Source organism: Tympanuchus pallidicinctus, unplaced genomic scaffold, assembly GCF_026119805.1.
Source record: "Tympanuchus pallidicinctus isolate F22 unplaced genomic scaffold, pur_lepc_1.0 scaffold27, whole genome shotgun sequence".
Taxonomy (NCBI): Eukaryota; Metazoa; Chordata; class Aves; order Galliformes; family Phasianidae; genus Tympanuchus; species Tympanuchus pallidicinctus.
The window spans coordinates 7702593-7716874 of NW_026294744.1; the positions used below are offsets into that span (position 1 = coordinate 7702593).

General features: G+C 39.5%; 1 protein-coding gene across 1 annotated transcript; it reads right to left on the reverse strand.

Moving 5' to 3' along the window:
* Positions 1 to 7218: 7218 nt before the first annotated feature.
* On the reverse strand, positions 7219 to 13740 carry LOC128084567 (sulfotransferase 6B1-like). The gene is made up of 6 exons (XM_052690756.1): positions 13496 to 13740; positions 12451 to 12635; positions 12092 to 12218; positions 9540 to 9634; positions 9180 to 9366; positions 7219 to 8097 (listed from the first exon to the last, which is right to left on the reverse strand). Exons 1-6 carry the CDS (start codon positions 13638 to 13640, stop codon positions 7979 to 7981), a joined length of 858 nt encoding a protein of 285 aa, XP_052546716.1. The 5' UTR covers positions 13641 to 13740; the 3' UTR covers positions 7219 to 7978.
* Between the last annotated feature and the right edge of the window lie 542 nt (positions 13741 to 14282).

Below are 14282 nucleotides of genomic sequence, written 5' to 3' on the forward strand. Positions count from 1 at the left end.
CTTAGTAACTTTGTGTTCAAGGACAGTTTCCTGTAAATAAACAGATCTAGAGAAGTTGCAATGAACTTGACTCCCATTCCTCTTACGTAAGAGAAAGCAAAAGCATGACTAAGTGCAACTGTAATAGAAATAAGAGTTGTCTGTACTACGTGTAGGTTTCTGTTTAAATCAAGAGCTCTTCTAATGATTCAGCAGAAAGGAATGGTAGCTGATAGGTTTTTTCACTTTGGCAAATTCCTTTGAGAAAAATCCGGTAAAAGTTTTAATTGGACATGTCAGAAGACACACAATAAAAGAACTCTAGAGAAATTTTACAAAATAAAAGCAGTCTGAGGATATAGGAGGCAAAATCCACTGCCTGAAAGGTTCCCATTTCTATTGCTCTACACTGGAATATAGGGAAATCCCAACTATGAAACTAGAATATCCCAAGAGATGCCTCGATTGCTCTGTTTTTATGGAAGCTCCTCATCAGATGGAGGGTTTAGGTGTAACAGAGTAGTAGAGATTGAGACAATGAATTTTACCACGAAAGGAAATTCTGAGTACAAAAATGGTGCAATCTTACAATCTTGAAAGATGTACCATTTGCTGACTGTTTTTCCACTACATGCCCTGGCACTGGAGTTGCCTTTCACCTGAGCTGTGTAGTTCACTTAGACTAGATTTCAGTGGTCGTTTTTGTTATAGTGAACTAATTTTGGAATAATGTTGCTTCAGTCATTAGACTTGAAAAAAAGAAGTGCACATTTGTTTTTTCAAATTGTCTTCAAACATCAATTAGAAGTCTGTGAAGAAGATATTTCCCTCAACTTTTAGCCAATATAGGATATTTATCATAATTACGACAACTTAGAAGGATAAACTATGTAATAATTTATATTAGGCTATTTTAAAAATATAGCCAATTAAATGAAATTTGAAATAATTTTCTTTAGCCCTTTGAATAAGAATGGTGACAGAGTGATTTGTATACTGCAAATTGTATGCTTCCAAGTCTATGTGACATGAATTTAGCCCGTGAAGATAGACAGAGTTAATTGGTGCCTAAATTAATCACACAACGCAGAGTCAGTTACCCAGTATCTTTGTCCTTATCCGCTGTTGGAGACAAACCTTCAGTGTTTGTGTCTGTATGGTTATCCCATTATATAAACTTAACCTTCACTTGCACAATGTTCTTGTTAAAAAAAAAAAAATGGTAGTTTTGGTGCACTGTGAAATGTGTGTTTGTGAAGAGTAGGATTGATCTCTTTGTTTTCTGAGCTGTTGCAGCCAGCTCTGACATTCTATGGCAGGATCCTTGTGCAATGAGCAGCATGTGCTAAGGATTTTTTCACAGAATGTTCTCAGAAAACTCTGCTTTTGAGCAGGTCTCAAGAGCTCTGCTGTTTTCAACGGGTTGCTCTTGCCAGACGTTCTAAGCAGGGGGCAGAAGGATGGACACACTATCACTGTTTCTTAACCTCTGTTGAAGGATAACTTATCTCTATCCCTCAACCTGGTTTGGGCTCCATTGTTTTGGTCTGGTCTTTGCCCTGTTCAGTGTATGTCTCTCTCAAGTTCTGTGCTATTTCCTGCAGAACGATCCAGTGTGTTCTGACTTGAGTTCATTTTCAGATCAATATGAATCACGTAAATCTCGGCCTGGTGTGCTCAGAGAGATTGTACAATATTTCAAGTTTGTAATACTTTTAGACTTCAAGCACACAGCATTTAAGTGGCTTCTCCAGTGTCCATGTGAGAAAGCTTGCTTTTTTTTTGTAATATATAATGTGTTTTCCGTTAATATTCTCTTTAAGAATTATTTCCTGTTTCCAGAAATACAGGATACCCAGCAGGACTAATTATCCTAAATGTCAGTGTTACAAGAGCAGTAAGACAAAATCACTGAACTGTGCATGAACCCATGAGTTTTTAGGAATGATTGGAAAAATGGTATACAGCAAAAAGGACAGAAATCATCATTCCACTGTATTAATCAGTGATTTTAATGTATCCTGAATACTGTGTATTTGGTTTCTTACATATTAGAAAAGTTGTAAAACTAAAGGTTTGTATGAAGGTAAAATAGGTGATAAAAGGAAGAAATCAACTTCTGTGTGAGCAATAGTCAAGTAAGAATTCTTCACGTTGGAAGGATGACTGAAGGCAGTTATGTTACATATCCATAAAATTAAGAGGAATAGGGAAAGACTATTCCGGAAATGAAGAGTGACCAAAAGTAAATGCCCAAGAAACTCAAATTTGCCATGTTGTGTTATTGCCAGCTCTTTCTAGTTTTCCCATGATCTCCAAACATCTGCAGCTCATGGATCTCTGAAGCTGGATGTGGCTTTCAGAAACTTAGTAATCCTCAGCACATTTCAAACAGCTTTTGTCCATGTGTCTGAAACACGATATGTTTCCTCAGATTCTGAACCTTGGTTTCTTCCTCTTGTTCCTTGTGTGGGAGGCTCCCAGGTGCATTTTTATTCTTATTTCACAGTATGTATTATGGTATGGTTCACAGTATCACAGTATGGTTCATTCTGAAGTAACAGTATGCACCTCTGACACAGTAAGGAAAAGAACATGGCATTACTATCACTACCAGGTATCAATAATCTAATCTTCAAAACAACTTAATAAAGCAAAATTGAACACAGAAACTGTAAGAATGGGATGACATCAGCTAAATTGGGATCCATCAGTCATAGACACGGTAAATTGCACAGGAAGTTCTCAAACAAAACGTAATTGGAGGTTGGAAAAACATTCAGGAGAATATCATGTGCTTGTCCTATTTGTTCATGTACACTTGCAGACAAGTTTCTAGTTTAAGCTGACAGACATCTGACCTAGCATGGTTACTCACATTGAAATTGTACAGATAGTGAAGAGTTACATCTCCTGAGAGAGCATGGTTGTTGTTGTAATCCACTTAAGAGCTTAGCTACTTTTATTCCCCCAGCTTTTTTCCCTTCTTACATCTTACCCACAGCAATGCAGCCTTAGCTTGGAAGGGGACATGATACCAATGGATCTTTTTTATCAGTGATGCCCAGCCAAGGTGGTGCAACTGATTGGATGGATGAAGCCAGGTCCAAAAAGCTTGTGAATGGGATGGATTAATGATGTAAATGGATATAAAAAGTTTCCACTCATTTCACTTAATAAACCTATGGATTTCTTCAAAGCATTTATTGTGATCTGTTTTTGGGTTTGATTCTATGAATGCCTCTGTGTGTTTTCTTAAAGGATATGGAGCTACACTTGAATAAGACCAGAGTATGAAGGGTTCTTTAGCTGAATTTGATCACTTGCAAACAAATTCTAGTTCTAGCTTGCCACATCTGCACATCTACATAGTTGTTTCTTTCTGCAGTCTTGTAAAAAAAACTGAGCTGACAGCAAGCCATGCTGTTTTTTCACTTCTTGCTTTGGTTTGCTTAATACACAGCCAGGTTTTTATCATCTTGCCAGTAAGCACCTTGCAGCTAATAGAAGAGTAAGGCTCCCCAGGTTTCTTCCTTGTGTGTTTAGAGAGCACCGCATTTGATTTATAATGGAAGTTAAGAGAGTTGGGGGCTTTCAAGGTAAGGCTGCTGACACTGACAATATAGAGAATAACAAGCTAAATGGATCTGTGCCTTGCACAGTATGCTGCAGGTTACTGATGCCTCTGTCAAGAAGCAAGGTTACTCAGTCTAGGCTGCTCCAGCTAAGTTGCTGTCATTGGTGTCTGAGCTTGGCTAGCAGTGATACACGAGCTGGCTTCATGCTGCACTTCATTCACCTGCCAATGAAATCTTACTGTGCCATTTTTTTATTGTAAGGTAGGTAAATTTATCCAGCAGGCAATGCTGCAACTAATTCCTCATCCCCCTTAAGCAGCAGGCAAGCAGCTGCAATTGAATAGCAGTGACACCACCTGGCTGTTGCATTAGTCGAGGTAGTTCACCAAGGTCATAAATGACAAAAAAAAACAGACCCCAGTTATTCTTTGTTACAATGCAAAGTCTTGCAGACAGAAAGGGAAAATCTGCTTTTATTTCCCTTGGCCATTAATATTTGCTTACATGCCTACAGTTTGTCATACCCCCACCACTCTGCATAGATTCTCAGTGGTTAAAGACTGACCATCCCCAGACATGGCAATCTTGCAGACATGGCAATCAGAAACAAGGACGTTGTAAGCAGGCTGTGCTTAAGGACTGAGTCACTGAGTACCTGGAAACTGACTGGCCTGCTCCCCTCAGACTTGTGCCTGGTTCCCATCACAGTTCGTTTCTGCTTTTGAGCTTCATGGAGCTCTGTGCAAATGCATCCTGGTGCAGGGGTTTGCAACTAAGTCACTGCAGTCGACAGATGTCAGTGAAGAACAAATGCTGCGTTCCCCTCTGGCCGGCAGAGCTTGCTGGATGGACGGCTGCAGAGCCCATGCTGGAGCAGACACCTATCAAGCACTCAGGGGCTGCAAGCGGTTTCCAAGAAGGCTATTTCTCCACTCAGCGCTGGCGTGTGGAACCAGTAAGCCTTCAAAAGAGGCACGGCAGTGTAATTCGTGACTCCGCGCTTTCCCGTCGCTGTGGCTTTTCCTCGAGCAGCTGTCGGTGCTCTCCGGGCCACAAGGTGCCGCCGCTCCCCCATGCTCCGCCTGTTCCCAGCACAGCCCGTCCAGTCACTGTGCCGTGTTACGGCCTGTCCGCTGGGGCAGGCAGGGCCGGGGAAAAAAATGAGGACTGTCTTCTACCAAAGCCACTAGGAAAGTTACTGCTGAATTATCTCTCGTAGTGGTTGGTTGTGTCAAGAAAGAAAGCTGTCTGTGGTCACCTGCGAGGCTGGAACTGGTGGGAGAGATGTGGCTTTGAACAGTCTTTTCCTCCCTCTCTGAGTGTCTTCATTCAGCAGCAACCTTCATCCCCACGCTTGGCCCTTTCTGTAAGGCTTGATTCCTTCCCTTCTTATCCCCAGTAGTCTTCACAGCTAGAGTGTCCTTGGCTCTTTGTGATTTGTGTCTGAATCTTTTCCCTCATCTATCTGTTGATTGTGAGGAAAATCGCATGGAAATTCTTTGTTGTCCACCATGTTTACTTTTCTAGATGACAAACAGGTACAAATACACAGTTTGACCCTCTGAGCATCTCTGCCTTGTCTAAACCCAGTGCATGTACCCACTGAGTGCAAGGGCCTTCACCTGGGTCAGGGCAATCCCAAGCAGTTTGGGCTGGAGACTTGCATCTGGAGAGGAATAATTGCAGGCACCAATACAGGCTGGGGGGATGAGCTGCTGGAGAGGAGCTCTGTGGAGAGGGACCTGGGTGTCCTGGTGGACGACAGGTTGGCCATGAGCCAGCAGTGTGCCCTTGTGGCCAAAAAGGCCAATGGCATCCTGGGATGCATTAAAAAGAGCGTGGCCAGCAGGTCGAGGGAGGTGATCCTCCCCCTCTACTCTGCCCTGGTAAGGCCTCATCTAGAGTACTGCGTCCAGTTCTGGGCTCCCCAGTACAAAAAAGACAGGGATCTCTTAGAAAGAGTCCAGCGGAGGGCCACAAAGATGGTGAAGGGCCTGGAGCATCTCTGCTATGAAGAAAGGGTAAGTGAAATGGGTCTGTTTAACCTTGAGAAAAGAAGACGGAGAAGGGACCTGATCCAGGTCTATAAATATCTAAGGTGTGGGGGGCAGAGTGGTGAGGCCAGACTGTTTTCAGCAATGCGTGGAGGCAGGACAAGGGGGAACAACCAGAAAGTGCAGCATAGGAAGTTCTGCACAAATGTGCGCAAGAACTTCTTTACAGTGAGGTGACGGAGCACTGGAACAGGCTGCCCAGGGCAGGAAGGCTGTGGAGTTTCCTTCACTGGAGGTATTCAAGACCCACCTGGATGCCTACCTGTGCGACCTGCTGTAGGGAACCTGCTTTGGCAGGGGGTTGGACTCGATCTCTGGAGGTCCCTTCCAACCCCTATGATTCTGTGATTCTGTGATTCTGTGATAATGGCATCCCTTCAGCCAGTTCAGGGCTGTATGCTTTAGCCCTCTCTCTAATCCAGATGTCATGTCCATTCTGTCCCTTTCTGGACAGTATGATATTGTGAGCACATACATGGATGCTATGTAAAGCTGTATAAATCAGTGTGCCTCCTACTGCCTCATTCTGCCAGCCCAAATCAAAAGCCTTCCTTCACTTCTCTGTTGCTTTCCTTCCCTTCAGTTAACTGTGTGAGTCTACTTTTCGAGTAGATCTTGAATTCAGATGAGGGAAAGGCTTCTGTAGTCCTTTGTCTTTGTTTCAGAAGTCCTACCAACATTGTTATTCTCTTTCCTCAAATGTTGTGTGACGTTTAGAATCATTGCCGTACTCAGTTAATAAACACATCTACATTAGCTGATCTCTTTCCATTTATTAATAGTGGAAGAAGGACACCTGAAAGGCATCCAAGGATAATAATTGTTCATGACATTTTAACAAGAGAGAGATTTTAGTATCAGAGAAGCAAAGCAGCACAAACAAGCTTCTGGTTTCCAAATGTGTGGTTAGCATAAAACAGAGCTCAGAGCAGCATCTGCCTTGAATTGGGTTGAACTCATATATGGAAATGGAGTGTTGCTAAATAGGCTTACCTCTCACTTATGTCCTCAGCATGTAACTACCTGTATCATTCATGCAGATGCACACCAGTCAGTATTGATGTTACCTTCTGCGAACAAGGTGTGAATTGAAAGAGCTGTGTGTCTAGAGAAAGCGTGAATTGTTCACTGTTAATAAGGTCTTACCACAACTTTTCAGAAACAGCTCATCCAAAGGAAAGCACAGAGGAATCGGAGCAAAGTAACAGTGCTTGTCTGCACGAGTTTCTTTTCAGACAGTTTTTGCTGGGAATTATGTAGTTGGTGAGAGCTGGTTAGGGAGCAGAGTACTTAACGCTAGCCTGCAAAGCAAATTGAAGGCGCAGACAGAAACCACATCACTCAGTAAATTAGAAGAAATGTCTTCACGCTGTTCCCAGAACAGTCCTTAGATGTGAACACAGACAGCTGATTCTTAAAATACCTGTCTTATCGGGGCTGGGTAAACATGTCTTGTTTGCTTTAAAGTGACTCCATATTCTGCTCTGTTTGCCACAGTGAAACTACTGTATTCTACTGAACAAGGGCTGTGAAATAAAATGGTTTCATCAAAACACTGGAAATAGGCATTTTTCAAGAAGAAAGCTGAGTGAAAAAACATACAGTGCTGAAATCTGCATGGATTTATATTAGTTTCATTTAAAATACAGATATTATACAATATCTAACAGAGAAATAAGTTACAACAGAGAAGCATATACTGTTACAGAAAACAACAAGCAAATCAAACAAAACAAACCAAAATTTTATACACAAACTTAACTGCAAATCTTCAAATGTACTGCTACATTTTTCAGTTCTAGCATCAGTAACAAAGTCTGATAAAATAGGCACTTTCCAAATCACAATAGATGAGAAAGGGGTTCAGTCTAGGGTTAAATAGTCATTTTTTATGATGTGCTTTTAGACATACAGATTATTACAGGATTTTTTTTCTTAATATTTAGGTAAAATTTTTAAACCTGATCCAAGAAGTCCATTTGTATACACCTAGAGCAAAAAATAAATAAATGTTGAAGTAGATTTAGTTGTAAAAAAAAAAAAGGTCTGACACCTGGCTATAAAACCATGTAAATATGTCCTCTGATTGAGTTCAGTTCCAGCATTGTGCCAGAATTTCCTGTCCCCAAACCTCTATTTTACAAGCCTTCTTCACATTTCTATCATTTGACTATGTGAAAAGTAAGGCTGATGGGTAAGATAAATGTATGTAAACAAGGTAAATGAACGTGGTCAGTGCTTCTTCCATCTTCATGGAATTAGTTCCAAGAGCAGCTGTTTTTCTTTGAACTTCTTTTAGCTCTCATCCAGATTTTCCCAAAATTTCTCTATCTGCATTTTTGGTTAAGTATTGTTCTTCCCATGAATTTAGAATTCATAGGTGAGATGTTTTGCCATTTTGCTGAGTTTCATTTTCTCACTGAATACTTCATCAAACTGTAAGTTCTGTTTTGGAGTGAAATGGTTCTTCCAGTCACCAACAGTACCTGGAGGAGCAGAGACAGTAAAAGAACAGTGAATCTGGCAATATATAGCAATGAAACAAATCAAAGGCAGACCAGTTTTATTAATGCTGCACTTGGCACAAATTGTTATTGTATTATCAACCATAGTCTCTGTGATATGTCGTGATAGGTCATGATTATGAGTAATTATTTTATTGATTTGGTGAGATTTTGATGGGAGAAGCTGAATCATCATCCATATTAAGCCCTAAGGCTTGTTTCTCATAATGTGTCACCTGGCAGTGCCAGCAATACTAAGAGAAACAATGAAGAGTAACAGGTTTTCAGGATGGAAATAGAGCTCTTGCTCATCTCAGCAGCGGCATCTTGCCTCATCTTAGATGTTTGCCGTTAAAAATCTCTATCTGGACCTCTTTAGTAGAGGCAAATAGTTGCTAGCTGAAATTCATCTCACCCTTGTCAGCATATAAAACCCCCAGTAGCAAGAAAACAGTTCCTCTGCATGTTTTTTAAGTCACATATGAGCTACGAACTGCTGAAGGTTTTACTGCAGATCCCAGTTTGGCCAAGAGCTTAAGGTGATCTGTGAGGTCACAGGATGATTTGAGTCATTCATTCTTTTGTTGTCATTGTCAGCATGTTTCTTTTTGGGGGGAACATTTCAGTAAGATAACAGGGAGTACAGAGGATAAAGGCTGCCAGCAGACTCCTTCCTAAGAAATGCACCTTTTCCATTCTAGCAGACCAAGTGACCTTGACTGGTAATTTGAGAGGAGACACACAGAGGCTTGCGAGAGACTGAGGGTAAACTTTAGATACAAAAATGCAGATAAAGAGTAATGTTCTGTGAACTTCCCTTTAAGCTCCAAAGCTCATATAGAGCAAACTCTTCAGAACCCCTCATAAGAACATATGCTATGTTTCTCTGGCATAAGCATGCATTTTCAACTGAAGATCTTAGTGAATGTTTTTTCAAAAGGCTTCGAATTGGAGAATCCAATTGCTGTTTCCTGGGAGTGACTCTAAATGTCTTCAAATCTATCTAGGCTTCTGTTGGATAGGTGCCAGTTGATGATTCTATATTGTCAGGACAGTAAACTTACCTTTTCGGAAAATTAGCTTCCTGTTGGATGTCAGGGCACAGACGGTGTGACTGGGGTCACTGTTTTCTTTTTCTGTGTCCTTTTTCATCTCTGAGAAGGATGATTTCTTGCAGATATCTTGGATATCTTCATCACTGATGCTTATACCCAGGAATATGCTGATTTCCTTCACAATCTTTGGGAGATTCTGAGATACAGGAAGAATAAAGTGAAGAATAAAGTTTATATATTTCTGAGGTGATAATTAGACTTTCCTTTGACATGGAAATTATTATTTTCATTAGAATTTCCTCCTTGATATTTTGATTATTTCTATTTATCAACAATTCATTCTAAAACAGGAACAGAGTGCATATTTACCTTTTTCATGTCTTCATAGAACAAAAACAGTATATTTTTGTCATTTTTATGTTCTTCCCAACTTAGGAAATGGTCAAACCAGGATCCACAGACAACTGAAAAGAAAACCCATAGAGATTCATGTATGCTTGATTAGTAAATAATTCCATATCTCACAAATTTTTAGGGGAATGCTTCCTTCTTTATATGTACCCTATGTTCCTCTAAATCTGATTAAATTCTTTTTTGTGAAGGGATTCAAATTTACAGCCCAAAGAAATTACCATTCCTGTTTGATTTTTTTTTTTTTAATATCAAAGTGACAGATTATTATGGAACATAGTGCCACAGTAGAAATAAATCCAAATCTAGGGACAGGCCTGTAGTGAAGGCAATTGTATGGGCACAACAAGATCTGAGCATCTCAGCAAGTATATCTGTAGATCCATGGTCAAAATAATAATAATAAAAACCTAGGAAAATAAACTAGGAAATGAATGTGTTGTAAGTACGACACTAAAACAAAATTAGGAGTCTGTTAAATGGAGCACACTATTGCTCTAGCAAAGAAGAAATATGTATATTTTCAAAAGTCAAGGAAGAATTGATAGAAAAAATATTTATTATAAATACATCAGTCAACCAACCACACAGGTAACTCATGGCTTTATAATTGACACACAATACTTGCTTTGTCTGAATGCTCCCTTTACTGAATAATAGGAAGACAGCTAAATTTCAGCTTTATTTTTACAAAAGCAATTCTGGCTCTTCTGGTTCAAAGACAAGGCTGACTGCATTGATGAATGAGCTGAAAGCCTCCTCCAGGATAATGAGCACTTCATGGACAGAGCAATAGTGAACTGTGACCTTGCTTGATACTTTTACCATAAAAGTAAAATATTTAAGTATCGTAAAGGACATCATTTTGTTTGCAAACCTTGAGACGTGTTAGGTATTTTGCTGAATGCTTCAGCCTGTAGCCAGAAAACCGTCTAATTGCAGAGCACCAGTGCACCACAGTGTGCAATTAAAGCCTGCTAAAGCCCACTGGGAATGTGTTCAACAAATGCACCTGCTTCCCCTTAACCCACATCTGTGCAAGTGCCCAGTCCTAAGAAATGGGCAGGCTTCCAGAGTCAAAGAGTCTGCACATAGATTTGGGGTATATCTGCTGCTTTTCTTTCCTGTTTCTATCAGGGTGATAACCTATTTATTAGGACAAATGTCCAAAGAAACTAAGATTGCCTATTTAAAAAAAAAAAAAAAAAAAGGAACGATGACTTTTAGGTCCTGTAAGCTCTTAGGTTATAAGACCACTATTGTCTCTATTGTCTCTGCTGTTCTTGATGTTCTTGAGCTATTACTCTGTGGGGTTCATGCTATAGGGGTGAGCCATCCTGCTTCCAATACCTGAAACTCAGAGACCCTTTTGACTTTGGGGGTACAGCAGACAGTTTTGGAGACAACATCCCTTTTCTCTGGGTGTCCTCACCATTGTTCTCAACTTAACTCTGTTCTCTCTTAACTCTGCAATTATACTGCAGGATCCGAGCCAAGCAACACAATCTTTGTATGTTTCAATTAAGAGCAAAAATCACAACCTCTCTCCCAGTATCACCTCTTACGTAAATCTATGTTGTAACCAACATAGTTATCTTTTTGTACCATGCATAAGCACACTGAAAACAGCAGAAGACTATCAATTCACAGGCAAATGGGAGATGCTTTTAAAATGTTGTACTATCCTCTTCTTTTTTTAACTAATTGATGTTCAAGGTTGCTACTAAACAAGCAAAGATCCTGCACATCACCGAAGCATGTGTCTTAGGGCTGCTCTGAACAAGGAACACAGGATCCACAAATCAGTAGAAAATACAGACTGATTTCTGGAGCCTTGATATAAGCTGACAAGGACTGCCCTGGCAGTTTGCTTTGATATTTTTCAAGCTCGTCTATCATTGTTGCTGTTATCATCACTGTGGGTAGGAGCACATGTCCTCAAAGGAGTAATAAAACACTAAAAGTGGGAGTGGATAACTAGAATATAGTCCTGTTGTCAGTTTCCTTACCACTTCTGCCACTCACACAAATGTCACTCATGTCCTTGGTCTTTGGACTCCAGGACTAAGACAACATATCAGGTAGAGTGTGTTCAGAGGTGCATATGAAAGCGTCTAGACTCCCTTTGAAGGGTCATGCAAGACCACTCTCAAGATGAAGGCACTAAGCCTGTAAACTTAGGCTCTCTGAGCAGCCTTGGAGACAACCTTCATATGTGTGCCACCTGCCCTTCTGCAGGATACTAAGCCATATATTGCCCTCTTGGCATCTTCAAACACCAGTCTGCAGCCACCTGTCAAAATACATCCTTGAAAGGCTGAAGACATTTTCCTATTACTTGCTCATTGTTTAGCATTATAATTTATCGTGGAAAAATAATAAATCTGAAGATATGTGAATTAGGAGTTTCACAAAATTAATATTTCTTAACTATTTCTGTTTAGAATAATAATAGAATATTAATAATAGTAATATGAGCTGAAGGAAGAAAACGGAACACCTATCCTTACCATCTCCTTTTAAGAACAAGTCAAGGAAAGCAGTCCAGGTATCTACAGTGGGAAGGTTTGGATTCTCTCGGTAGTAATGATACATGGACACTGCAGTATCTTTTGGATTTCTGCTGATATAGATCATCTGTAAATGAAGACAAAATGGTTATTACTGTTGGATTTGGATAATCCTGAAACTTAGAACTTCTAACATAAAATCTGAGGCCCAGAGCTGATTTTTATGAGCCTCTCATGTACACAGTAAACCACCTCTGGAAACCGTAAGTCATTTTAAAGTGTCTAAGGATCAACAAGACAGAATAGATGCCTAACAGACATTTAATATATCTTACAGCTTTTGTAACTTTTTGACTTACCTTGCATTTTTTATTCTTAAAATGTTGAGGCAACATGTTGTAGTCTAAGTGTGTTGGAATGATTCTCTTTGACGACAGTTGATTCAGTTCCTCCAGTTTGGACATGTCTCCAAGTTCAATGGGAGTTGTTAATGTAACGGGAGTATTGTAAAGCTTTGTTATGACTCCTGCAAGCCAGTGAGTGCCTTCAGGAAATTAGTTTTAAGGAAAAAAAAGAAAGAAGAAGAGAAAGGAAGGAAGATTTTTTAATGAGAAATTATATGGAACATGCAGTCTGCATGTGAGAACAGTTTGCTAAACCCCAAGATTCAAGAAACTGTGTAATTGAGTACTCTGTTGGCTCTAGATCCAACACTGGAAAAATTGTTGTGGCTGAATTACAAACTCTCTGAAAATCACTGATGTTTGTATCAAAACAAACTCATTAGATAAATGGAATAAAATTCAGACTCCTTGTTAGCTGAGGTGATTATATTATTTCTGTTGTTTATTTTTAAATAATCTGTCTTTTAGGGATGGATGGAAGGATTCATTATAGTAACTGTGGCTACTGGGAAGATAACTAATTGAGCTTCCACCCTGGTATGAGTTTCTGCCTGTGAGAGAATTGGGGAGAGAAGGAAGAAGTATTTACAGTCAAGAGCCATAAAAATCACTTAATACACCTCTTCACCTGCTCATAATTAAATGCATAAAGGCCTCAGGAAAATTCTTTGAGTATAGATTTTACTTACAATAAACAAATACTTATTTGCTTCTGACACATAAAACATCTGACAATATTCTGTATTACAGAACCAACATTTAAACAAATAGTGTTTTTTTTTTTTTGTCGTTGCACTTGCTTTAGTTTGTTGGTTTTGTTTGTTTTTTTTTTTTAATTTGTTTTGTTATTTCAATACTGACTGAGAGAATAACATATGCACATATTCAAACATCCTTGCCTATTTGTTTATTTTTACAGACATTTCACAAGTAAGTTTAGAGAGAACATGAAACGAACTATTGACACATCTTGGAGTTAACATATAGAATTAGAACTTACCAGATTTGGGGTAGGAAATCAAAAGGACATCATCTTCTCTAGCATCAAAAGCATCCAAGGAATTTAAAAGCTCTGGAGAAGACCTGGAGGTAAAGGAAATCCCCTTAAACTTGTGAATGAGTTCTGCCTCACTGAGGTTGGACATGTTTGCTTAAGCCTATGAATCCTGCAAATCAGATAGCAGTGAAATGACGAGAGGGTTTAAGAGTAACCTCTAAGTCAGATGGTTTGAAGTAACAAATTGAGGCCGGCAATACAGACCTCATGCTTATATAGTTTGCTGTGCATATTGAAATCTCTCACAGATATTGATTTTTCAAGGTAACTGATAAAGGCAACTGAAATATTAGAGGTCATTTGATAAATAACAGAAATGCAGTGTCATCAAAAATGCGTATCGTCATTTATTAGCTTTCCAGAGAAGGAAAAGGAGTGATAGTGAAATTATATTAACTGTGGAAAATATCAGACTGATCATTTTATGTTGTCATAAAATAGGATTGGTATGATTCAGCAACTTATATAAGGGCTGCTCAGAAAGTAATGCCTCCTGTTTTTTGATATCCCACAACATCAGGAGTGGATGTTGGTGCTATAGCATTACAGGCTGAACCTCCTCACCAATATCACTTTACATTTTGTTGCTGTGTGACAAATGGTAGCAGGGGGGCAGTCTGACAAAATGGTGTCTGACATGGAAGCCTGTATGAAGCAGAAAGTTGTCACTGAATTCTTCCATGAGAAAAAAAGTGCCACCTATTGCCTTTCATTGACACTTGCTGAACGT

Excerpts from the sequence above, each read along its gene's own strand:
- LOC128084567 (XM_052690756.1), bottom strand. The coding sequence starts at position 13,640 with ATGTCCAACCTCAGTGAGGCAGAACTCATTCACAAGTTTAAGGGGATT. Across the intron at positions 9,635-12,091 it reads CTTGTTCTTAAAAGGAGATG|TTGTCTGTGGATCCTGGTTT; the intron begins GTAAGGATAGGT and ends TTTTCTTTTCAG. Across the intron at positions 9,367-9,539 it reads TCTATGAAGACATGAAAAAG|AATCTCCCAAAGATTGTGAA; the intron begins GTAAATATGCAC and ends CCTGTATCTCAG.